Below are 27,551 nucleotides of genomic sequence, written 5' to 3'. Positions count from 1 at the left end.
GTCAGATCCCATTCAGGCAATATGTGAAATTTACAAAGAGCTCAGTCTTTTATGGATCCCTGCTTCAAAGTCACATCATATAGTCTATCAGAGACAGGGGACTAATACAGGGAGATATGGAGAAGGAAAGGGCTGGATGTAGTGTTCTGGTAGAAAAAGAGAGAGATGTGAAAGATGCAGGTAAGGAGACAGTTATAAAGAGAAGATGCAAGGGAAAATACAAGGCACTGACGAAAGAGTGACAGGGAGGATAAATCAAGGTAAAAGCCAGATAAACATATATCCCTTTGAACATGCGACCTTGATCTACAATCCAATTCATCCTTGTCGTTCCCTCTTTTCCTTTGCCAGCTCAACGACGGGCAGTTCACCGTCATCCAGCTGGTTGGCATGCTGCGCGGTATCGCAGCAGGTATGAAGTACCTGTCAGATATGAACTACGTGCACCGAGACTTGGCTGCCCGGAACATCTTGGTCAACAGCAATCTGGTGTGCAAAGTGTCAGACTTCGGCCTGTCCCGTTTCCTTGAGGACGACCCTACAGACCCCACCTACACTAGCTCGCTGGTAAGTGACGCTATAAATATATCTATGTGTTTGTATGTGTGTATGTTTAAATCAGTGTTTAAAGGTGCAACATGCAACATTTTGACATCAATAAAGTAATTATAGAGGCTTCAACTACAAAATATGTCTAAAATAAGGTTAGTAGATGGAATAAAAGATCCTTAATCTACAAATTAGTGACAGATAGACGGTGAAGAGGAAGAGCAACTGCGCTTGTGTTTGTCCATTTATTTGACGGGTTGGTGACATCGATGCTCAGCAAATCCACCGGTTAAACAGCGCATACCTTTTTTGTAGTCTCTCGAACACAGATCATTCAGGTTTGCTCTGCTAGTGTCTCTTCAAATTTATCCGTGCTTGCTTGTTTCCAAAAAAAAAAAGAAAGAAAAGACAAAACGTAGTGAGACATTTGACCGGAAAGCCAACCCCCGTGCTCTGAAGCCCAATCAAACCTTGACAACTTACGAGTAGCTTGTTGCCTCAAGAAATTTTTCTGGAAGTGCGCCACGCAGCTGCGAACCCTCTGCAATCACTGCAGATGGCCTGTTTCCGCAGAAGCATAAATTCAGCTTAAGTCTCTTCTTCCTGTGCAACCAATAAAAGAAAAAAAGGGATTTTGAAAAAAAGTTAAGGAAAAGGCAAAGGGATCCAGAGCAATGTCACAAGAGTGAGGGATAACAAGTCGTCGTGGTAGAGGGAAGTGATGGTGTTAAAAGGAAGTGTATTCTTAGCTTCAAGAGACACTGAACTCTCTAGTCTACACATTGATTCATATGAATCATCTCCAAAATAACTATATTGATGTTACAAAATGACTCTGTTGCACCTTTAATGTCTACACTCCACTTGTTTGTACATATCATTTTGTTGAACCGTGTTACTAATCTTGTGTGTGTGTGTGTGTGTATGTGTGTCCGTATGTAGTGTTGGGTTAAAAAAGCATGCATCCTTGTGTTGTGCACCAGTGTTTCCTCAAACCTGTGTTTTCTCACCCTCTCTCTCCCTCTTGTATGTGTGTGTGACTCTGTGTTTGTGCTCCATCCTTCCAGTATTTCATGCTCACCTACTCATTCGCATATCCACAGGGAGGAAAGATCCCTATTCGATGGACGGCTCCTGAGGCGATCGCCTACAGGAAGTTCACCTCGGCTAGTGATGTGTGGAGCTACGGAATTGTCATGTGGGAAGTGATGTCATATGGAGAGCGGCCGTATTGGGACATGAGTAATCAGGATGTAAGTTCAAGTTTCCCATCGGAATATTTTTCTATTATCGATCTATTTTTTTGTTTTCCATCCCTTCCGCAATCATAGACTAAAACTAAACACTCAAACACATTTTCTCTCTGTTTAACCAGCCACTCGCGGTTAATCTTTCTCTGGCACCTTGTTCTTTTAATCTCACCATATTTCCTCAATCATCACTCTGTCCTTTGCTCGCTCTTTTTCTTCGACCCGTCTCTTTCATCTCTCCCTTCTACAAAACACTGGGGTGATCAGAAGTGGTTGTGATTTGGCCTCTCATCATTTCTCAGGTGATAAACGCTGTGGAGCAGGATTACCGGCTGCCTCCACCTATGGATTGCCCCACGGCGCTCCACCAGCTCATGTTGGACTGCTGGGTGAAAGAGAGGAACCTGCGACCCAAATTCACCCAGATTGTGGCCACGCTGGATAAACTAATCCGTAACGCTGCCAGCCTCAAGGTGGTCACCAACAGCACGCAGTCAACTGGGTAGGTTGTATAAGGATTTTTTTCAAAAAGTGCACAGATAGATAGATGGGGTGTTGCTTCTGTGGTTGTTAAGCTCTAGCATCATGAGAGCTGACATCTTCTTCTACTGGAAGCCTTTTGATTTGTTGCTTTATTGAAAGAAGTTGCTGTATGGAAGAGGACTACCAAGCTGTTTTATTTGAACCTGAGCTACAGCAACTGCAATATCCACTGTGCAAATACTCCTTATCAGGCTTGATAAAGTGTATATGTGTCCCTCTGACTCAGCTGGAACAAAATCTTATATCAAAGTGCAGGTTCCCAAATCGGATTTTTAAGCTCTCGCAAATGAAACCTGGAACATTACGCAAATTAAAATGACTATCGATCATTTGTCAGCGGTGCGCTTAATCAATGATGTCACCTCACATTTTGCCGCCTTTCGCCACAAGCTATTTCTTGGAAAGAAATTGAAAGATAGAAGGTAGCAGAGTTTGAGCAATTGGGAGGGGGGGGTTGACCTACCTATCTGTCCCTGCATTGGGGTCTTTTTGTCTTGAGGGAGGGCCGCAGACAATCCTGGGTTGGGCTCATGGGGGAAACCAGGGTCTCGGTTGGCCACCGGAGTGACGTTCTTAGAAGATTAAGCTTGCGGTTAATTAGCTCGATTAAGGCGATGCAAAAAAGAGATGGGAGCGCCTTTTAATTAGCCACTAACAAGATTTTAAACGGGCCAGCAGAGAGGTGGCCTCCTGCCGACAAATCTGGAGGAGTGAGAGAGGATACGGTTGTCCTGGTCGGCATTGAAGGGTGGATGGAGTTTAAGCATAAAAGTCCTTTAGTTGATGTGTTGACGTGAAATTTGACATGACTGCGTAATGCAATGCAGCTGTGGAGTGTAACGAGCAATGGAGTTTTGGTGACGTTAGGCTTCTGGGCACCAGCGTAATGAGTCATTTCTGTGTTTTTCTTTCAACTGTTACTTCTTACACAAACAGAAATAAAACGACAGATATTACAAACATGAATTCGCTCAACATCTTAAAATACAAAACAGTAACCTAAAACTTTGGAGAAACTGTGACAGCTCCAGCCTTTTTCTTTTTTTCTTTTTTTTCCCCTTGTATTAAAGTCTGGCTTTTGTCTGCATCACTGGATGGTGTGCAACATTACACACCGCTTTCCTGCTGTGTTCCTGCTTGTGGCTCACATGTGGCCAGAAACATTCTGGACCTTTTTGAAGCCAACTTTATAGATGGAGGACTAACAATACCCCATTAAGAGGAGCCAGCGTCTGCTTTAACGACGGCCTGAGGCCTCGAGCTCCAAAGCACAGGCCTTATTAAAAATCACTCCATCTACACCACTCAATGGAGCCACTGTATCACTCTTATTAACTCCCATTCTTTGCCCCCCCTCCCGCTTCTCCATCCCTCTTTTAATTGTTAATGAATCTAATGCCATCAAAAAGGATGACAGGGATCAGCAGAGCAGAGAGGAGTGGAGACAGTGCTGCTCTTTCTCTCTGCTCGCTCCCTCATCTTTTTTTTTTCTCCTCCCTCACCTTACTGCACCTCCTCCCCCTCTCCATCACTTCTCCCTGAGTTCTTACACGGTTTTATTAAACTTCCAAGGTGGCCTCTATCTGCTGCACTGATCAGCAAAAGGTAATTCTTTAAAAGGGCCTTCATACATGCAAAAACACAGATTGGCGCTCACGCATAGACGCTGATTTAACACACAACAAAAAGCATCCATCCATGCACCTTTACAACAATGTTAATGCGGCAACACACATCCATGAGTGGACTGTATTCCATCCATTGGATGACATATCAGATAGAACACATACAGAAGTACACGCCTTCACTACATAATGTAAATGCATTGATTATGTACCAGACGGGAAACGGCTTGGACCTACAAGTTACTGACCACCAAAACCGCATCAAATCCGCTTTTTTCCAGATCCAATTTAAAACACATTTGTTAGCGGTTGTAAAGTGTAACTCAACACAACCACTGAAATTGTTTTTCTGTCTTGACAGTGAACTTTGCTAAACACCGACTTATCACTGCCAGAAGCAGAGACACCAGCACACAGGCCCAGAGCTATCTGGATATTTTGTCATGAGATGCAACAATCCTGCTCCAGCGATTCTGTCAGATAAATTCCTGTCTAAAATATGTCCGCTTAGCGACTCTGACAGCAAGATTGCGAAACGCAGATTCATGATCTCCTTCCATGTGAATCGCAACGTGATAAGTTATCATTTCAAAGGAAACGTTGCTGGTTTCCACCTAGTTTTTGTGTTAGAATGAATTTAGCAGAGAGCTTGAATCATCAGCTGTGGTTTGAACTTCAGATTACACTTCCTCATTCAAAACAAAACACCATGGTGACAGCCTTGACTGCTGTTTTATTTCAGGGGTCGGGTAGAAGAAGGCCCCGGGTCCTCTTTTTTGTCCGAATCCATTGACAGAATGAGAGTTTCATTCATAAGCAGCCTGTGACCGGCAACAAACTCAGGGGACTCTGGTTGTTGTAGTTTTTCTTGTTAATTTTGAAAGCAAACAGCATAGATCTGTTTTCCCTGTTTTCAGTCATCGTGCAGCACCAGGCGGCCCAGTTTTATCCAAGTCCATCTCTCCAGCTTTGATACCTATTCAAGAATTGTTTGTTTCTTTTAAAAAAAGTTTCTAAGTTGATCGGATCCATCTGCTGAACACACACGTCGCCTCACCTGCTGCAGCACTCACCACCCAAGCCTCCAGCCAGTCTCTCCACAGTCATAAATGTGAAGACCCCCCCCCCCCAACCACCCAACCCAACCAAACCCCACACCCCCTTACCTCACACCCCCACCCCCCTTACCCAAATCACTACTCCTTACATTTGGAGGAGAGGAGAGGAGAGGGGAGAAGAGAGGAGGAGAGATGGAGAGGTGGACTCAGTGGGATGGGGGTGTTTGGGGGTGAGGTTGGCCGATAGAGGCAGTAGAGTAACGACCTTAACCCTCTCTCTCTCTCTCTCTCTCTCTCTCTCTCTCTCCCTCTCCCTCTCTCCCTCCCTCCCCTCCCCTCCACCCCCTCAATGTAGGGTATCCCAGCCCTTGCTTGACCGCTGTGTGCCAGACTATACAACTTTCACCACTGTGGGGGACTGGCTGGACGCCATCAAGATGAGCCGTTATCGTGACAACTTCGTCAACGCCGGATTTGCTTCCTTTGACCTGGTGGCCCAGATGACAGCAGAGTGAGTGGAGCAGATTCAGCTAATCAGGCCTGAAGTGATTGACTGAGCTTGAGTTTGAGCGTCAAATTAGCTCCATACAAATTGACCTTGGCGAAACAAAAATAGTCGCATGGCTAAAATGAACATGAGACGTTGGAAAGTGGGCCCAGGGTAAGGTTCAGACGTCAACTAAGTAAATAAAGGATGCAAACATAGCTTATTATTATTATTATTATTATTATTATATTGCAGATATTGAATTCCCAACCCTTTCTTGAGGTGCAAGGATAACTGATGACTTGGGAATGTGCAGCATTTTACTTTAAAAATATTTTTTTTAATGAAATTGAAAAGGGAAAACAGAGACATTCGGAATGCAAATGCATGAGTGGGAAATGAGAAAATCTTCCATGATTCCCATGTAATGTGGTATGAAATCGACCAATCAGGACCAGGTTAATGTACAGTAGGTGTAATTATGCAACCCAGACAAGAATATTAACAATTACATGCGTTGAGGCACCCCCCCCCCCCCCCCGAAAAAAACAAAACAAAAAAAACACTGTTTTTAATCTCGGCAGTCCTTTCTTTTTTTTTTTCCTGAGCTACAATCTCCATTTGACCTTGAAGACTCACCCACCTTCTGCCCTGTTAACAAACAGGAAATTATGTAATGGAAGTCATGAAAATTGGAGACCAGTGATGATCAAATAAATGAATTAGGATTATAATGATAAATAAATCATCTTCATTAGCTGCATAATTGGCAATGGAGGTGGGGGTAATTTGTTTCAATTTGGCCAGGCTGACAGGTGTGGTGTACTGTGGCTCTCTGTTGCCCTTAATGGCCAGTAATTCCTCTAATGGTTCCCATTTATTCTCATTTCATCCTCTGTCGCTGCACTGATGGGGATGGCGAAATATAAAAAAAAACAAAAAAACAAAATAACAAAAAACACACCATTTATTCGTGTGAAATTACAGTGATACACCCTTATTTAGCTTGGGAGATGACTAATGTGCAGTACGAATGCGTATGTGTGTTTATGTGTGTGGGTGTGTGTGCATTTAGGCAGGTTTTAGACACACACTTTTGTTCTCAAATGGATAGGGCCACAAAGTCATTGAGACAAGCACAGTGTATGGTATCTGAGTGTAATATTAGATTACCCGGTATTTGTTTGCGTGTGTGACTGAGCAGAGAGGACACAGACTGTGGCAGAGCCCCAACAGTCAAGCTAATCGCTTCCCCAGACGACGCCTGCTCTCCCCGCCCGCAATCGACAAGGGAAATCAAACAAGAGAGCGGAAAAGAGAAGTTCTTGTGATATTATTGTACGGTGTTAAACCAACATGGTGATTAGATTATAGCTCCTGACTAATGACGGCCAAAGCAGGTACACTCTCTCAGGCCCTTTTTAAGGGTGTATTAATATCAACTGTATGTCAAGATTTATATTTTCCCACAGCAGCCTCACCTTGAGGTTAACATGGACATCCACTCACTCTGCACACTAGGCTGCAGCTGGCCTGAGCCCTTTATTTTGTGCTAGAAGACTCATTTACAGGTTCTGCTTTTAATCGTTGCATTTTTGTCTGGTGATTTTTTTTTTATGTTCTGACAAGTGCCGTTCAACAGAAGCTGATTTACCGATGCACTCTTAGTGCGAGTGACAGACCACTAACAGGAGTAAATAGCTTTAAACATTTCTTATGCCTCTGTGGCTCTCAAGCTAAGTGGCAGGCGCTGGGAAATCTACCAGCTGCCCAACGGTAGCTACATTTACTCTTTAATCATTAACTATTACCTTGGAACTCATCTCCTTTGCCCACCTGTCCGGCAACAGAAATACGTCGCTTTGACACCTACTTTCATCAGGAGTGGATCCTCATTCTGTTGACTTAAACTCAGAGGGACATTTTATGAGTGATTGCCAGGTTTGTTTACCTGTGGCTGAGAGTGAAATTTGCACTTCAGCTTTGAAAAAATGATGTTTGCTCACCTTTATTTTTACAACCGAGCCATCTGTACTCATTTACTCTCCTTTTTTGTGTGTGTGTGTGTGTGTGTGTGTGTGTGTGTGTGTGTGTGTGTGTGTGCCCACAGGGACTTGCTGCGGATAGGGGTAACGTTGGCCGGCCATCAGAAGAAGATTCTCGGTAGCATTCAGGACATGAGACTACAGATGAACCAAACACTTCCTGTCCAGGTGTGAACAACAGGACACACAGACGGATGCAGTCGAAGGACAGCCAGACCGAAAAAACAAAACAAAACAAAAAAACGGGGGAAGAACTGTGCCAGAGAGAGCCATTGGAAAAAAAACCCTAGCTGCCTGACCCATCTCTGCCAATTAGACGCTACGAAACTGGCTTGCAGTGCCTCTGACTAGTTAATTGTTGTTTTTTTTCCCCACTTCCACTTCCTGTTTTTTCATTGCTCATTGTTGTTTTTGTTTACTTTTTTCATCCAATCAGGATTTGTGTGTTTTTGAAAGAGGAGTAGAGGAGTTCCACCCCCCCCCACCCCTCCCCCCACACACACACACACACACCTCCCTTATATCCCGTGTATGCATCAGCAGCTCTGGTGTGGGTTTGCATGCAAGTGTTGGCTTCAGCCCCCGAAAATGTCACAATCTGAGACCGCCACCCCCTCGACCCAGCTTTGATGGACGTAATAATAGTAAAGAATGAACACCCTGGTATAAAACAATGAAGAAAACTTCATGTACATATATATATATATATATATATATATATATATATATATATGAACATGCAGGAGACGGAGGACAATTCTTTCCCTGAAGTTGTTTTTACTGTGCACGTGTGTGTTGTTCTCCATCTTCATATTGAAGGTGTGTTATCTAAAGGGCACTTGCTGAAGAAGGGTGAGGTGGTACAAGACAACATATGATGGACTAAGGTCAAAAATCAAGAGGATGAAGAAGGTCTGATGGTCATTTTTTTTCTCGGACACACTTGTAGAGCACCACATGACCTGAAGTGTCTCAGGATAGTTTCACAGATTGGAATCACTCGTCATCAACATGAAAGTGTTTTATTTTTGTTAGTCCACACACCATTTTTTTCTCTTTTGGCTTTCTTACTTTTTTTGGGGGGGGGAGGGGTGGAGTTTTTTGTGGTTACAAAATGGCTGGTCAAACGGAAATATCCCCCCTACTGGACACTACCTGTGATATCAAGGGGAGAGACAAGGACTGTGGCAACTCAACAGACAGACCACTAGGCCTTTTTTTTTTTTTTTGAGTGCATACTCGTATGTGTGTGTGTGCGCATGTGTGTGTGCGTGTGATTAAGTGTGCTTGGATGTGCAGGTGTGTCACGTTGCACACAAGTATCCTGTACAATACAGCTTCCGCTATTTGCCACTGTGGAGAATTAACGCATGAACTGAACCGTGACAAGGAGCAAATATATCTTGAAACAATTACGCTATATTCTGTGGACAACTGTTAAACATTCTTTTTTTATTGAATCAAAAAAATGAACTTTGGACATACATATATGCATATATATATATATAGATATATATGCATCAAGCAGAGAAACCATTATGGACATCTTACTTTCTACTTACTATTATCTGGATTTAGAAATAATCAAAGTTCTTGTTTTAATTTCTTGACATCCTCCCCTATGTATTTATTTGTACCTCATTCACCCCCTCCCTCTTTTACCCCCCCCCCTCCCACCACCAACCACCAGATGGACTATAGACCATTTGGGACAGTGGACATGGAACAATCAGAAGGAAGAGAAACTCCAAGAGGATTCAGCTGATGAATTGATGATTATTAAACAAAATAAATTGCATATGAATTGGATATTGTATTTTTGTTGTTGTTCTAAACAGCCTGTACATGTTTTGTAACAAAAAAAAAAACACGATAAATTACAAAAGAAAACAAAAAGGTGTTTTGATGAGATGGAAGTGTTTTTGTCAAATGTTTAATGAAAGAGAGCGAGAGAGAAAGAGAGAGAGGAAGAAGAGAAAGAGAGGATGAGTTGAGATGGACAACAGCGATGTTAGATCTTCAGGTAACAATCACACCTGCAGACGCATGCTGCTGTTGTACATCTTGTCCTCTGTTGATCGAGAGAGTGTGTGTGTGTGTGTGTGTGTGTGTGTGTGTGTGTATGTAGGTGTTTTTAAGAGCGTGTGCCACCTTAACTGGATATCAAGCTGATCCCTGGTCTGTTCTCATTCAGAAGGATCGAGTTGTTACTAATTCCAGGGACAGTTTTTTGTACTGGGAAACCACCCCCTTTTTATTTATTCTCCATCGCCTTCAACAACAGGATCCCCTCAACTCATTTTTTTGTGTTAAACAATTGTTCAAGTCTCGTTAGCCATACAGGCATGCATACAGGATCTGCAGTTTACATCCCTGCACCAGGATCCTCATCAGAGAATCCGGAGATGTCATGACAGAAACCTATTGGTCTTTGTCTGTCAGGTCGATTAATGCAGCAGACGATCTGAATTTGCGGGGATACGAGAACCCAAGCGAACGCAGACATATGGCGGGCTGACCTATCATTATCTCTCTTCATTTCCTGTCTGGCCTGCAATCATCCTGTCTCAGTTCAGGCTGCTGCATGATTAGTACAGTACAGGATCAACAGCCCTGGCATGCAGACTTCCAAAAATCTGCAGCACCCCCCAACCCTCTCTACCCTTACTGCATAATAGCAGCTGCTTTACCTAGACCATACCATTTGCCTTCATCACCGAGGGGTGTCTGAAGCTAGTGGATGGGGCTGCATCACTGTTGTGATCTTCCAGACAGTCTCCACTGTCTTTGAGTTGGAGCTAATGAATGCAATATGTGAATATTATTAGTTAGGTGTGTATTGATGCATAGCGTGATGTTAGTAACCATGCAGTAAGTCTTGCCATATTACTTCTGTCCGCCTCTGTAAATTCCCTTCAAAAGCCACGGGGGATATTTATGCAAAACAACCATGTGTTTTCTATTTTGTATTGTTTCATTTTTGGTTTTTTTTGTTTTGTTTTGCAGACATTTTCACTACGCTACGAGTACACTCTGTAAAGGGCTTCCTAACCTGTAACAGTTGTGCACAGTCAAGTAGTAATATGAGTTGTTGTGTACTACAAGAAATTGACATGGAAAGATAAAAGTCCCGCATCATCAGATCAGATTGGATGTGTATGAATCATTGGGTATTGTCAACAGGAAGTGTTGAAAGCGCCCGTTCAATGAGCACATTTATTTTCGACATAAATCTGATTTTGTTTTACTCTACAACAAGACAACTTCACTGAAACTCTCACAGGAATTAAAATATTACACTATTCGATCATCTGAACCCACCCCCACCACCACGATGGTAAACTCACATGTGGCACCAAACAAGACACAGGTGATGAGCAAAAAAAAGGATTAAAGAAGGGGTGGGGCATACGCGCGCTAAACACAATCAGATGGCAGACATGCCCACTTGTGAAAAATGGCAGTGCTGTGGAGCTTGCATGAACTATTGATGAGGTGCACATGGCGCTCTGGGGTCTGGAGTTGTGTTCACCCAACTCAATCGCCCGTGAGTGATGAGCTAACTGGCACTGTTGCGCATCTTAGAATGATTAAACTGCCACCACATGAACGGCAAACAATTAATCTTTTCACACATTCATGGACATGCTTGTGTTTAATATTTAACATCCGCGAAGAGGAAAGAATCTCTTTTGAGGTTGTTTTTTTTTCTTTCTTTCTTTCTTTTTTTTGTCGTTGTTGTTAATGGTCCCCACTGCAAGTTGCTGAAAGATGGATTGTTGTGTGTGTGTGTGTGTGTGAGTGAGTGAGAGAGAGAGAGAGAGAGAGAGAGAGAGAGAGTGAAGGACTTCATACAGAGAAAACTCTGATCTAAGGTTTGTCAGATATGGTTCTCTGCCAATAGGATTCAGATTATCTCAACATTCCCTCTGTGTTTTATATCCCCCAACTAATCATCCACCCTCCCCGTAACCTTTTCACTTACAACTTTCTGAACTGTCTTTGCTTCGGTAGTCTGTTTTGAATAAATATATACAGTACTTTTTTTTCCTTTTGTCTTCTAACAAAGCTCACTCTACATCTGTCTTTTGTTCAATTTTGAAAACACCTACTTCATGAAAAAAGGAAGTGAGATGTCAGAACGTTCGGTACATTTGTAATGAAACGGGAGGATGGGATAGAAGAAAGCGCTGGAAATGCAAGTGTTAATTCCTCTTTGAAAAGTATTGAGATGTATTTAATGGTGCAGACATACACAACAAATTACAAAAAAAAAAAAAATATGATGATGCATTCTTGTAGAAATATTTTTAAAAGACCCTTTTGCAATTAAATTATTTTAAGAAATGTGATCGGATCTCCTGACTGGTTTTGTGTTGTGTTGTGTGAATTGATAATGAACTCCTGACCTGTCACGCCACCGGCCGAAGGGAACATGTTCCGTTTGTTTCGAATAAACAAAAACGAGAATCAAGGGAAAGTATTATTCATTTACAATTATGATTCAAGTAGAAGTCAAAGTACAAATATAAATATGTGCTTTTATTGTTTGATTTGATCGAACAATAAATAAATAATCAAATCAATTTAAAGCTTAACAAGAACTGTATTTTGCATTTGAAGTATTCACCTTCATGGAGTTTTAACCAACAAAAAGTTTTACCCTTGAAATCCAAAATGGTTAGCCGGTACTTAGCTCAGTGCTAACTCAGCAGAGTATGGCATTTCTGTGAATGACGTGTCACTTCCTTTTACGTCGTGATGAAGACTGTACATTCAAACATGTTTGCGTGAATCCGGTTTATTTAAGGCTTTTACATTTTTTGCAAAATAGAGGACTGAGCTAAGTGCTGGTCTACCTGTTTTTGATTTCACGATGTGTCTGTTTTTGATATCTACACCCGTGAGGCAGCACTCATTCGCCAGTCCACTGGCATTCGCTCTCTATAGGCATCATTTTTCCTTCTTTCATGACTTTTTTCCATCCAGACTGGAAGCAGAATTCCTAAAAATAACCTGTCATGACCTGTTAGCTTGAAGGCTAGTGGCCTACATCAGCAAAACTATCCAAAAAAGTTAAATAACCTTGAAACACATCGTACTGCATAATACACACCAGTGTGACGGGAGCTAAAAACAAACTAAATGGATAATCAAAGAAAGTTCATTTTGCCAACAAAGCTTTCACCGAGCCAGAAATCCTCTGTTTCTGTTTTGGTTCAAGTTTTCTCAGGTTTTGGGTCGAGAAAGAAGGAAGTAAATATCTACGTTGTTGATGCCTGTTGCAAGAAAGGCAAATATAGTTTTATTTTGGATCAAGGATTTGCATCATCTAAAGGAGAACTGGCTGTTTTATTTTTCAGCATGCAGCCAGGTCAGGGGAAGGGTAGGGGCTCACACACACTCTGTCACATCTGAATATCAACACTATTTCTGGATTAAGTGTAGGTACATTTTGCTATTCTGCAAAAGAAAACAAAAAACAAAAAAACCTACTTTGGGGAGTGATATTCATTCTGAAGTTGATTCAGAGAATGACTCCCTGCGTCCTCTGTCATTACCAGAAAATAATTATTGTCATTATGTGGCTTTTAAGAGGTTATTACAAGGACTAATCCTGTTTAAATCAGAGAAATTACCAAGGTACGTAGACCACACCCCCGGATTGAACTCAAGAACATTTTTCTTTTGCAGTCAAGTCTACCTGTGAGCAGCAATTCCTCATTTCTTCATCCCAAATCATTCAGATTTGATGTTATAGTTGCAGATGGTAGTTTGGGCTAAATTATTCCTTTTGCCTTGTTCAAGCCTGAGGACATTTAGAGTAAAAGTGTGTAAAAATATTTTTTTTGTAACGCTGTTTTTCATCTTCGCAGCTACAGGCACATTATGAGTGGATATTGATCCTAGGAGAAGTTACTCAGAGTTCATCTATTTCTGACGCTCCTAAAGGTTTTTTTTCCGCCTTTATTAGTTTTTTTTTGTTTTGTTTTTTTGTTATCAGGAATTCATTCACGCTCAATAAGCTATTCCTCTAAAGTGGTTAGCTAAAGCAAACTGTGAAAAATCCTATATGTTCAACTGTACATCTGCCAGGAGGAATAAGAAAAAAAAATGTTTTGAAAAGACTCGGAGTCAGATATAATGACTCAAAAGTTACGATCATAACGTAGCTCTTCCTGCCCCCCCCCCCCAAAAAAAATGTTGGCGTCAATCAAAAAGTTTGAAATCTACTGAAGGTCAATAACTCACAACACTCCAAAATATGGTATTTCAAACACACTAATTAATATGAGCTTCTCTCCTCTCTGCAGACACTGCAACACTCTCTGTTTTCCAAATAAGAGAAGGATGCTCAGATCATAGATTCTACCTCATCCAGCCCTCCCTCTGTCCCCTGGCTCCCCTCTTCTCCTTTTCTCAGTCCAATTATAGTAAATACAGAGCCGTGGCAGTCCCAGGCGCTGGATATAGTAGATATTTTCAACCCCCTTTAAATGCATTCAGAGAAGTTCCATCTGAGGATTTTGTGGATTCTTTTTTGTGTTGCAGCTGGCAGAATAAATTTCACTTTAGATCTCCCCAACTTCTCATTCTCAGTGTGTTGTCAGGTGATTCATTTACTTGGGCCGCTGGCAACGGCGCCGTTTCAGGGACACGGGATCTACATTTTCTTCTCTCCCCTCATTTGTATTGGTAACAAGCTAGAGTTTTACCCAACCGTTGTGCCACTATACTTTAGCAGAGGAAATATATATGAACGAAATAAGTCAACCCAAACTGTTGTACCCGAAGACAGAATGACCATATCATAGTTATTTTGACCAGCCTTGATAGCTGGTTCTCCATCCGTGCTCTTTAAGTAGTATAATCTGTCAGTTTGAAGTAAACCAATGCCTAGATGAAGGGTGTGCTATACACTTTCCTTTGGCTACTGACAGAGTTACATTCCTCCAAGCTGGAGGATATTGATTGTGCGCAGGCCTGTTTCATCAAAAAATGTCATACCATGCAAGAGAGAATTATTGAGACGTCAATTAAGATTAATTTCTTACCCCCACTTGGTCAGTGAGGCGACATTAGCATGAATATCGCTGTGCATTAGCATGTCTTAGCCACATGTCGGTCAGGATGATGATCAATGCAGAACATGATCACACACTCATAAGAAGAAAAAAAAAAGACTGGGTTTCCCTGCACACTCCTAAGCAGCTTCTTCCCCTCATTCCCAAAGCTCAACTCTGTCTCTCTTTATTCTATTATTCCCCAAAGACAATCCTTCCCTCTTCCCCCTTAAAAGTTCCCCAAAACACCCCCCCTGCCACTCTCAGTCGACTCTGTCATCTTCGCCTCTCCCTTCTGCCATAATCCCTCTCTTTCACCTCAGCTGGCCCAGCTAATTGGTCACGTCTGTACGGTGACACGGGGACCTGACATAATTGCTGGACAAATAGCGAGGTGTTTAGCTTCGGACCTGTCTCAGCTGAACAGTACGCGCACACACACACACACACACACACACACACACACACACACACACACACACACACACACACACACCAGCTGACTGGAAAGACTAATTACCACCCCAATCCCACAATTTGCTAATTGGCAAATATCTCCAACAAAGAATTAGTATATGAGTGTACCCTTGTGTGTATGTGTGTGTGTGTGTGTGTGTGTTTGTGTTTGTGTGTGTGAGTGTGAGACACGGGGGGGGGGGGCGTGTGCATGTGTGCATCCTTTGTCCCTTTCCTTTTAAATAAAAATAAATGAATAAGTATAAGTAAGTAAGTAATTAGTGTGAAAAAAACATTAATTGAAAACATAAAATGTGCAACATGCATGATATGAGTCATCAGAAATTTGACTTCACTAGTTCCATTCGTTCCCAGCGGCCGTCTGTAAAGTGTAAGTTTCACAGTTGTTTCTTGAACTTCATTTTAGTTTTCTTGCTGCTGTCTGTCGTGGCAGTGCTAATTACATTCTGTTTTATGAGCTTAATACAGTCCCAAATGAAATTCATATATTTTTACCCTGCACACAGTGGTTAGTTATCTCCCCCCCCCACTCTCTCTCTCTCTCCTTTGTCATCGGCTTGCCATCTTTTTCAAACTCCTGCATTCATTTACAGACCTGATTGAACTGCTTATCTCGAGCATATCTTTTGCATTTGTATGTTAACAATCGATTATAGAGTAAATCTCAGTGTGTCTCGACCTTTTCAGCAATCCACAATAAATCAATCTGAAGTTTTTGCAGTGCATTTCAAAGCTTTGTATCCAGTAGTTATAAATGTTAAATACATTTTTCTCTGGTCACAGAGTGAATCATCCACTTCTATTCAAAGGAACATCACAAAGGATTATCCTATTACAAAACCCCTGAAATATTTGACCTCCCGTTTACATCGCCCCTTCTCCAGAGGGGGACCAGGCCATTTTCTGCCCCAGAACAAGCATCCTATTGTTGATTGTTTGGGTACAGCTGCATGGTCTTTCTGTCTGATGACTAAATGTGTCTACCAGGGAGACAATAGTCAACCGGGTCCTGCACCCACCCGTCCACCCACAACTTGTACCGCCGGGTGACCTGAAGTTCATGGTCAAATCTGGACAGTTGGTGAAGATATATCATGTGTGAAAGGTACGGCAGCCTTCAGGTGCGGCGAGGTCATTGAACCAGGACATTAAAATTCCGCTGGGGGAAGAAGCGGCGTCCTGATGGCTGCCTGCAGGTATCAAGATAGAGCTTTAATTTACTATAAACAGAGTAGCATGATGCATAAATCACATCATAAAACCTTAATAATGTGGGCCGACTATTCAGGGGAATACAGTTAGCACATACATCAGTGCATATCCCTAATGAGATCATGATTTGTCTTTCTTGCAGACACCCCCCCCCCTCCCCGCTTCCCCTCCTCCATCCCTCCCTGTGTCCTCGTCATAGTTTAGCAGACATCTAGCAATCTTGCACTTGTATGTATTCATGAGAGTTTTACACGTGGCTTCAAAAGGCTTTAAGCATATTTGGGCCAATTAAAAAAAAACCCCACCACCACCGCAGAGTCTTTTATTGCTAATATGAATTCTATTGATGAGGTTTCAAAGATTCATAATGGGAGTTGTTTTTTATTACTTATACAATCAATAGGAGACAAACATTTAAGATCATCTTTTAATCAGCTAATTGACCTGTCTGCATGTTGACCGCATACAGCCCCCCCCCCCCCACCCCCACCCCAAATCCGTTAACTGATAAGAATCACCGTGTGGAATGAAAATTAACAATAATCGTTCACTATTAGCTGACGTAATTAGGAGATATAATATCCCAACAAGCATCTGCCGGCTGCTATTTCTTTGATGTGAATAATCCAGCCACGCCATCGATTATCTTGCTCGCCAACTAGAGGATAATTAATAGCTTGTGCTCCACACTTATGAAAGACAGTCATGACATTGCCAAGTCGAGGTCATTTTTCCTCTCCATTGGTGTCATCAGTAGGTATGAAGGTAAGGGCCTTGTTCCTGCCTGACATCTCATTAACCGCTCGTCGATATTTATCAGTCTTAATCAGAGCTGTGGCAGGTCCGGTGTGATTACTTCCTGGGTGTGAAAGCAATCATACCTCGTCCTCCCCGCTGTCCTTGATTTACGGAGGGAGAAACAGTCTGGCGTGGTTGAGGAAGTTTGAGAGAGTTATGTAAAAAAAAAGAAAGAAAGAAAGAAAGACAATAGCATTGAATAAAGCAGGTCTTTTTTCTGGCCTTTTTAAAAAAATTATATACTGTATGAAATACATGTGCACCCAAGCTCGGCCGTACGATTTGTTGTTGTTTAGCAACGATGAATTCACTTCACGACTTTACATTTGAGAACCGGTACACGTTTCCTTATCTTAAATGTTGTTTTCTTTTTATTATTATTATCTCAGACACAGAATGAACATAGTTGGTTTTTTTTGGTTGTTTTTCTGAAACAAATCTTCACTATGGTTCACGGGTATCAACACAACTGAAGCGAATGAGAGGGGAAAAGTCGCCACATGATTTTCACTGAAAAACATACAAAACCCGAGATATCAGTGAGACAAGTATTATTTGGGGGGTAAATGATGACACTTTACAATCATAAAATAAGAAGCGCATCAACAATATAGGGAAATGTTCAAATGAAGGGAAATGAAACCATTTTAATTTAACCATTTAAAAAAAGGTAAAGGGGGATAATTGCTGTCTTATAGTCTAAAATATATTCATCCGCGTCCGTCGTCAGGTGTCCAGTCTCACCCCCCGACCCCCCCCCCCCGACCTCTCTAAGGACCGCTAACAGGGCCAAAGTAAAGCAGTCTAATGTCAAGTGGCAGCCAAACAAAGGTGAGGCTGTGGGGGGTGCAGGATAATGTGCTAACATTCTTCGAGGCTTCGCAGCTGTGAGGCCAGGGAGGTGTTTTTATGTGGAACCAAGTGTCAACTCATTACGGACCCAACTTCACCTTCCTGCACTGCCATTGACCTGTAAACAGTACAAGTCCCCCGGAGTTGTCACGAAACAAAGGCGGCGGGTGAAAACGTGCTGCTTGAGTGTGAGGCAAACGCAGCGGGTAAAACGCTTTTATCCTTCAAAATAAGATAAAACAATGAATCCAACTGTCAGTGTTTTTACACGTGAAATAATGACGATATTCATGTCAGGTCAGGTCAAGCTTTTTCTTTCTTTTTCCTTTTTTGGATGCTTTGTTTGCGTTAGCTTTGCTCCAATCGCATCATCGGACTCAGACGGAGAACCAATCACAGTCATTCACTCACAACAGAGAGTTTTGATTGGACAAAACTGACCGATATGTGACCCCGCCCGCGGCCAGACTCAGACATCACGGTGGACGGGGTCATGCTAAGGCCAGATCGTGATGCATCTTGGGAAAAATAATTCTTCATCTCTTTGAGGGATGAGCGCAGTTGTGAAATCAAAAATGTAGGACAGCTGGTAAACAGCGAAGCTATCATTCTGTTAAAGTAGACACAGATTTGAATAATCTAATCAGACATTCATGCTTTAAGGATTGTTGCTGCCCCTCGCGCTTCAACACAGGGCATTTGGTTTAAATAGCTTTATAGAGATGAGCCTAAACACACAACGCTCACATATAGCACATTAACAAAGATTTGCATCAAGCCCAATTTAGCAGAGTACGCTATCAGGGTGTAAATGGTGTCCAATAAAGAACAATAAAGGCTTAGGATAGAGCATAGTTAGTGCTGGCAATTACCTCTCATTACATTCTAGATCGTTAGAGCCGTCATATTAAACACATGGAAGATGTGAAACAAAAGCTTATGCACCACACATCAAAGGCTGCCCATAAAGTCAGCTTCTATAACAAGATTAAAATGTGCTCATTTGTGAAGCCGTAGTGCTGTGTTTTGTATAAAAGGCCGAACATTTTTGACATTAAGGGCAAATAGCTGGAAGAGTTCCCTTTCTGTTTTTTTTTCTCCCCTCTTCTCTATCCACATCTTTAATCCTACACTCGCTAGTTGTGTTATACTGCTGTGCAGAAGAAGAAGAAGAAGAAGAAAAAGTCTTAATTATAAAATTATTTCCAGCTATTGCAGCTTTTGTGTTCATCAACCTGAGTCAAAACTCACAGGGCGGAATTCCAGCGTGCGCCGGACGGTTGCACTCATAGCAGATTGGTGACTGATTGGTGCGGTGTGTGTGTGTACGTGTTTGTCTGAGACTGCGTGTGGTTAACCCGCTGGCTTCTTCATGTTTGCTTTCATGTCGTCATACTCAGTTGCAAAAAGTATGCGTGCCTTCAGAGGAGATGGTTTTTAGCCTTGTTGACATATGAACACACCCTCCCTTGCCTTGCCTGATGGGAGCATAAAAAAAGGATTAACATCATGTTTGACAAAAAAAACCAAAAACAAAACTAGACATGCTTGACAACAACAATGCCAAAACACGTCCTACCGCACATGCTCCAGTGGTCCCGTGTGATGTGATAAAAAAGGCTGAGAGGCACAGAAGACATGCAGAGGCACAACACACCCGATACCAGTGTTATCACACCGTGTAGCCTTGTGCTAAGAGAGTGCAAACACCTGCGTAATAGTTTCAAAAAAATAGAAATGATACTGCACGTACGACAAGGTATTTAATTAAGTTTACTTCCATAGGGAGATGCGTTGATGTGCAACCGTGTCATAAAAATATCGTCGCCTCCTTAAAATAACTCCAAAAAGGAGTTGTTTTAGGCACACACACACAAAAAAATTGTCAAAAAATGAATTAGGCAATTATTTCAAGAAGGTGACGATATTCAACGCTATGCAACAGGCATAGCACACTAGCAACTCAATCACAAAGACAATGAAAGGTAAGGGACTGACAAAAGGACAGGTGTGCGTGTGTGTGCGTTTCTGAAGCTAAAACAAGAACAGTTCATTAGATAGGGAGGTAAGTTAGAAAAAATATACATCAAACTGTTAGCTCTGTAAATATAAATATGTATAGACATTACCACATTCTAAATTCTGCAGTAATTTGTTTAATGTCTTGTTCCCACTTCCCAAAGTATGAAGTGGACAACGAACAGTTATACCAAGATGGACGGCTAACGCTTGTCTCTAGATCAGATGTGAGACGTTTGTCCAGGGGCCATCAACAGAGTCCAACACTGAAAAGAGAAAAAATGTTCGATGACATCACTTTTAAACAATGTAGTGTCATAAATCACATCGATGATCTCCTGCTTCTTTTAAGTTGGAAAATTCCGCACTATTAGTTCCCTTTCTTTTTGGCTCTTATTGTTTTGACCGACTTTTTAAAATCATATAATCTCTTTTTCAACGGTTTACAAATACGTGAACTCATAGTTGCTGACAGCCCTTAAAGCGATCACTACCTGGCACTTATCTTGAAGCGCTACGCCAAACCCCAAATAAAATGTCACCGGTTCACGGTTGCACCAGTTTGAGCAAATCCTAAAGACTAAGGACAGTTGTTTGCCTTTCAATGAATTTCACATGGAAAGTTTTGAAACCTACCTTTTGGATGATTTAACTGTGTAGAAATTAAAAAAACAAAAAAAACAAAAACACAACCACATTGCATTGACTTCAGATGTGCTAATAATAAGATGGAGATTAATTTCCCTCCTACTTTTTACCAGCCTTCAGATTTCTCTCATCTCAGATGTAACTGTGCAATAACTGCCGTTATGCTAACCCTGCGCCTGCGAGGAAGCTTATGTAGAATCACCTACGTACGTGTGCAAGCTAGTATCGTTTACTTTGATTCCCATCCTGCACATGTTGTTGTTTCCTTGACTCAAGGATCTAATGGTGAATATACTTTACATAATTGGCTTTGTGGTGCAGTTGCACGGAAAGTTCAAGGTAAAATAGTTCTGTGGGTGATGCAGCGTGTTTAATGTAGCAACTGAGCGACTGCATTAATTACTGTTATCTACTTGGTATCTGCTGCCTCAGGTGGTGATTCCAGAAGGATCATTTATCACTGCGTGACATTACACACACACGCGTTACTCTAACACAGTCCCTCTCAAATAGTGGGGTGCCCCCCTGGTGTGATGGGGGGGGGGGGGGGGGGGGCATGTAACCCCCAAGTTATCTGCTTCTTTGTTTTTTGCCTTACTTGAATAAAGTGAAATTGTGCATCCGCTACAGTAGGAGGCAGTGGCGCTCTCAACGTCAGAGTGTGTGCAGGGAGTATTCGTTCTATGGTGTAAGGTTTTTTTTTGGAAGACCAACACAGGTTTCTTCTCTCTAGGGGAGTGTAACAGAAAATAATTGAGACGCACAGCTCGAACATGTATGTAGAGAACGAGATCGATGGGAGTAGCTTTTTTTTTAATTGCTCATTTGGTGAAACGCTCCATAGAATTAGTCTGAAATGCATTTTGGTCAAGAGAGGAAGTGACGTTAAGATCAAAATAAAGTGATCTTTGACCTCAAATCTTTCCAACGCCGTTGATTTAGCTCATTAAACCACTGCTGTGACTTCTCTGAAATGTCCCCAAACCACCTGCATTTGTTTTAGAGTCAAACATTAGATGATTTTTATTGGGATAGTAAATTTTACACACATATTCTTCTGTAGTATTTCTGCTGTGCCTCGAGCTGCTAAACTGCCTGTTCCTGTTTAGACGTTGTATATATTGGTTTGAATCGCGGAGCCTCTGGTCTAAAAGCTCAATTCTCTCACTGTTAACTTCCAACTGGAGTTGAGATAATGTGGCTGTCTTTACGGGCTGGGCTAAAGTTTCTCCTCAGGACATACACGCTCTCGCTGGACTGGTGATTATTGCCAGGCTTTATTGACTTTGCCAGGGAACTCTCTGTCTTGCGCACACGCGCACACACACACGCACACGCACACACACTAACATGTATGCCTGTATACAAGCACGGTTCACCTTGAAAACACTGATACTGATGTTTCTCCTAAAGGACTTTGAGAACAGCGGAAGGGAATTGAATCGATTTGGTGATTGTGGAGACAAGCTGTGATTATGCTAATATGCCTTTGTTATGGCACACAGAAATGGAAAAGAAAGCACACAGCTAAGCTCTTTAAAAAAGGGCGCTAATTTCTTACTTCTCTCCTCTTTTGTTGACTCCTCTTTGAACCACCATGCCGCCCACCCCACACCACTTCTAACCCCCCCCCCCCCCCACCCCCCCTTTCCTTCGTCTGTTGCCGATGTTTTAATCCTCATCACCATCTGCCTCCTGCTCTGAGGGTCAAAGAGCGGTCATGTTTGCTAAAATCGTGTTCGGATGTGGTCAGAAATTATAACGCTCTTATGTTGGTCATGCTTTCGCTGGCCTCGATCATGTTTTTTTTCCTCCTCCTCCTCCACCCTCATCCTGTCTTCTCCTCCTCCATCCTCACTGCAGACACCAACGATGGAGGAAATTAAGTCCGCATGCTATCAATGAAGCCCGTAAGCAACACACTCCTCAGGATTGTTGTGCCTCTTCTTCTTCAGTCCTGACATTTTGTTGCAAAGTGATATTCTCGCAAAATTATTACTTTTCCTGTCACTTTGCCGATTGTGCACTGGTTTACATTTCCACTGACCGTTTCCATGTTAGCCTGAGGCAACATCAATGCTACGTTTTCTGTTCGGTTCCAATGTTTGCACCTCGCAGCTTTACAAAAAACATCAACCTAAATCCTCCCAAAAAAATGTTACAGTTGAAAACTCTGCTGCAGCCCGTGACAGTTTGACGTGACATGCTCAGAACAAGCAGGACACGGTCGCCAGCATATCATGTGACTCTTGCAGAAAAAACAAACAAACATCAGCATTGACTGTCAGAGGTCAATCTCACAAAGATAACAAATTACAGGCGGTTGTTTTTTTTTGTCAGGTTTTTGTTGAGTTCCGGAGAAGACGGCAAGAACGGACTTCATCAAAACACTACGACCATGAAGCAAAGACCATGAGGGTGCCAGTGGATGTTACGTTACTCTCATGTTACATCCCTGAGTGATGATTGAAGATTACAGAAAACCGCTGATGCTTGTGGACGATCCCGAAAAATTAGTTTCAGTCATCAGGTGATATCCAAATAGTGAGGACAGAACTAGAAGTGAAGCGGCTTGTCATCGTCTACTAAAACACACGTTACGCCCCAACGCTTGCCTCTTGTGATGTCATCCCCCCTGCATTCCTTTTTTTGCCACAGCTTCCTCTGACGATTGATATGTGAAAAGTTGCAGTTGCTGACATCTCTTGTCTTACTTTTCCTCCTTACGTATTTTCTGCAATTTAACCGCAGATTAGAAACACGTGTGCTTCCTGTTCAAATCTGCGCTCGCGCAAACAGCCACGCGTTATTTGCTTTCAGACGTGTTAGTATGGATGTGGATTCGTTCATGTGTATGCGTGCTGAAACTTTTTAGTGTGAACAAAAATCTTGTTAAGGTTTTAACGTGAGAAAACATTAATGCTAAAAACCAAGCTACAGGAATATGGGAAGGAGTAAATGTTAACTGGTTAATAATCAAGCTGGTCAAGCAGTGTTTAAAAAATCTGCACACCTCCGCAGCGAAGGATGCAACATTGTGAGCACGCGTAAAAGAAAGGAGAGAACATATCTGTCCGGTTCTGAGCTCTAAAATCAGCCGGCATGGAGCACAGAAAAGAGGAGACTGTGATGAATAGCTTTCAATCAGGCCACAAAATGGGTTCACACACCCCTCGCAAAGGGGTTTCGTCAGATAATTGCCATTAGCAAGAAAGGGTCTTCGGATTACTTTGTAAGGAAATAATTTCAATCTGATGGGGGTCATCAGTCGTATGGACGGAAGAAAAAAAAATCTAACCTTGTGAAAGAGGAAACGTCTTTTTGAACATGTAATTTTCACCCGAGGCTTCAGATAGAGCTGAGCTTCTCTCGCGTGAGACTTAAAAGTTAGCGAACGGCCTCTATTGCTGACAAGAGGATTTTGACAATGGGAACGCTTGTCGTCGTTCGGTAGAATTCAATCTAACTAAAGTGAGCTTATAGTACCATTAACTTTTATTACATCATTGTTTCAAAAAAAGTCAAAATATGTTTGATATCATCTTTGGTGATGATGCTCGCTACAGTTCTTGGATGTCAAAGACGAGGAAAATCACCCGCAAAGAAAGTGGACATGCATTAACACCACCTACATATCCAAATATAAGTGACCACATATGATCTCACACCACATTTTTCTCAAAGTGAGACAATGTGTAGCTGAGGACTTGTAGATGGATTTGGATGAAACCTCGATGTGGGTGTTGTAGAACGCCAAAAGTGGGAGGGATGTAATTGGCTGCTGAATCTGAGACTGGATTCTATTAAGCTATAAAATGAATACATTGAATTAAACTCTCCATGGCACTTATATTAGCATTTTGATATGGTTATCAGATGGCAAAGGCACACAGATTTTTGCAAACAACAAGAAAAACCAAACTGTAACACTGAGAGGCAAACTGTCCTGAGTGTGTCAGTGAAGGAGCCTCTCCAGGCAGGATGGAAGAGTTGACGCCGCTTCCTCCTTCAACTGTTCATGTCATAAAAACCAACCCGACTTCATTGCGAAGCTTTCAGAACGTGTATCTTTCTCTACGAATCATAGCAATATAGCACAAAAGAAATGGAGGCATTGGAAGTGCAAATATCAAACGGAATTTGCACGATTCATTGGTTCCTTAATGCCATTTGGCAACTGAATAACAAAAATGTAAAATTAATGAAAAAAAAAAAAGACGAGCTGGTGAGTACGGAGGCAGCAGAAAGAGCTGGTAAACCAGAGTGGTGTATGTGGAAAAAAGGCTTTTGGCAGCGTTTCACAGTCACACAACGAAACCAGGGTGATCTAACACGGAATATATGAAGTGACCACGACCTCTTAGCACCGTATTCAGTGATGACAGTTTTAAAATGGCGTTGCGGCACCTGCAGAGAAAATTACTATCAGTGAAGATCCTGCTTTGTAATGGGAAATCCCAGCAGTTTTTGACACAATGTGGTGTAAAGAAGTTGTATCAAGTTCAGCAGTTCTGCTTCTGCCTTCATGTGGACTTTGACATGGTCAAAACAAAACAAAAGTTTTGCATTCCACTTTCACACAAACACACACACACACATATATATATATATATATATATATATATATATATATATGATGACACACAGTCAGACACGCGTGTCCATCGGTCTTTTGATGCCACCATGGCTTTAATTTCAATCTATACATCAATACGGTAATGAGATTCATTTCAAGAAATAAATCAAACATTTCATTATGACAGCATAGTTATTCATGATGTACAATTATTCTACCTTTTGGAACTCAATGGTCTATGCAACTCAATATTGTTTCACTCGCTTTCCTCAAAGGCTAGTACATTATCCAAACCCATTACCTACCCTCTTTTCAATCCGAGCTTACTTTGCCCCAAAGTGGAATAAAACACGATTAATGATTTCAATTACTGTGACCCTGCTTGCCGTTTACAGTGCCTGAAGTCTGGGCGAGGGAGCTGCGCTGCATAAAAGCCGATGGTGAAGGACATTTACTGGGAGAATGATTCAGTGAGAGGGCTGGCAGTTTATGCTGGCTCATCAGTGTGTGTGTGTGTGTGTGTGTGTGTGTGTGTGTGTGTGTGTGTGTGTGTGTGTGTGTGTGTGTGTGTGTGTGTGTGTGTGTGTGTGCGCGCGCGCGAGCATCATGAGCCTTCCCATTAAGCTTGGAAACCACACTGGAGGTTCATGCTGTTTAGCCTGCCATTCTCATTTAGAGGTTGTTTTTTGTAACAAAATGACAGTATGTGTTTAAATCTAATGTATATTTAAACTGCATGTATATGTACATATAAAGAAGTGACATGACATTTCACTCATGAATAAACATTACGTTAATGTTAACACTGGAACCCCCTCCCTCCCCCTTCCTCCCCCTGTGGGAAAAAAAATGGTTTGCTACCACATCAGATATGATTTTTATCATCTTTGCACAACTGTGTCCAGGCGCATAGTTGGGAAAGGTTTCTCAGAGTTTACAGCTGTACGGTTTAGCAAAACAGAAATGATGAAAGGATGTGCTCTTCTTCCAGCAGCAGGCTCGTCCTTCCCTTGAAGGAGATGCCACAGGTTCAAGTTTCCTCCAAAAATGATGAATGGAACGAAAGAGGAAATCAAATGACGAAGAGGTCAGGGTGGATCAATGACACGGACACGCTGGATTTTAGATTCCATTTCCAACCAAGACTCAAGACGGTTTATAAAAAAGAAAACAAACAAACAAAAAAAAAAATTGACCATAATTGTCCGCTAACCTTAACCACATGGTCATTATTGAAACCACGACAACAAAGGTCACTTAGCCATAATAACTTAAACCACAATGGTTCATTTCTTCCTCTTTTCTTTAAAAACGTGCTTATTTAAACCAAAACCACAATCTTGCCCTTAATCTGACCGTGTGCTTTTGGTGCCTAAATCTAATCAGAGCTTAAATATAATTGGACTTTATGTAGCACTATATTTCTTTAATCAACAGTGATTTGAAATGGTTCTCAAAGAGACAGAAATGATGGCTGTCCTGCAGTTTTCTGCCAATACCAGATCAAGAAATTAAAAAAATAAACAAACAAACTTTCTTTGTCCTCTTGGAATGGATAAACAACATATTTGGTGATTTAATCCGAGTGATTTGTTGTCCTTAAGGGCTTCCATTTGAACCAAGCCTGTTAAAGACACGCTCTTCATACAGTAGCGTCCCTTTGGATAAATGCATAAGAAAAGGAGAGGAGGCAAGGTGATAGGGGAAGAATGCGAGAAATGCTTGGAGAGTTTTCAATTGAGAGGAGAGGAGGCGGGGAGTGCTTCCGCTTGGCTTGAGGTCACAAACATTTATTTTCATCTCTCAGAAGCGAGGCTGAGAAGTCACAGGTGAGGCTCCAGATTAACGGAGGCAGACCTGCTCGACTGGGCCCTCCCCAATATAGTCAAGTCATTTTTCCAATATCCTCACATACAAAAAAAAAACAACCCTTCTATCAACAAGGTTGCCGACAGAAATAATGAATACTCAAGAGTGTAGAAGACATGAAATGGCTGAGTGTAGATGTTATTACTTACCGGCGCAGCTTATCACAAGGCTTTAGAATGAAGGTCGGTCGTCAGACGGATCTGTTTAAGGTGAACCTTCTCAACCATGTTGAATGTCCGTGCGTTTTGCAGTGAGGCGCGTCAGATTGCCAGTTCAGATCCGGGCTGGATAGAGAACCCAAACTCTTCGCTGAGAACTTTGTCTTCTTTCAAAAATTCTAATTATATGGAGTCCAAAAACAGCCAAGAAATAAAACAGCAGAGAAAAGGCAGAAGATATTTATTCTTCCACGTTCTGGGGAGAAGGTTACTTTCAGAGCGCTGTACATCATCTTTTAGAACCCTTTATTTCCAGACGGG

The 27,551-nt window shown here is 41.9% G+C and overlaps 1 protein-coding gene and 1 long non-coding RNA gene across 7 annotated transcripts in view; one reads left to right on the top strand and one right to left on the bottom strand.

The window, feature by feature from the left end:
* Positions 1–11,478, top strand: part of ephb3b (eph receptor B3b) — a 74,026-nt gene extending 62,548 nt beyond the window's left edge. For 4 of the 6 annotated variants that reach the window (XM_086225097.1, XM_086225095.1, XM_086225094.1 and 1 more), the window contains exons 13-17: positions 352–567; positions 1,653–1,802; positions 2,102–2,301; positions 5,381–5,536; positions 7,623–11,478. In XM_086225097.1, the coding sequence (XP_086081223.1) occupies positions 352–567; positions 1,653–1,802; positions 2,102–2,301; positions 5,381–5,536; positions 7,623–7,731 (831 nt within the window). In that variant the 3' untranslated portion in view covers positions 7,732–11,478. Of the gene's footprint in view, positions 1–351; positions 568–1,616; positions 1,803–2,101; positions 2,302–5,380; positions 5,537–7,622 lie in introns of all 6 variants that reach the window. The other 2 variants (XM_086225092.1, XM_086225096.1) reach the window with 2 other exon arrangements.
* Positions 614–27,551, bottom strand: LOC147249710 (uncharacterized). Its single transcript, XR_015119324.1, has 3 exons — positions 27,222–27,551; positions 1,033–1,152; positions 614–927 (listed from the first exon to the last, which is right to left on the bottom strand). It is a non-coding gene; the product is annotated as an uncharacterized LOC147249710 (long non-coding RNA).

Source organism: Aulostomus chinensis, chromosome 14, assembly GCF_037954235.1.
Source record: "Aulostomus chinensis isolate RoL2024-O1b breed Wild chromosome 14, RoL_Achi_v1.0, whole genome shotgun sequence".
Classification (NCBI taxonomy): Eukaryota; Metazoa; Chordata; class Actinopteri; order Syngnathiformes; family Aulostomidae; genus Aulostomus; species Aulostomus chinensis.
The sequence above is the reverse complement of the archived record's forward strand: the minus strand, read 5'-3'. Positions and strand labels throughout refer to the sequence as shown.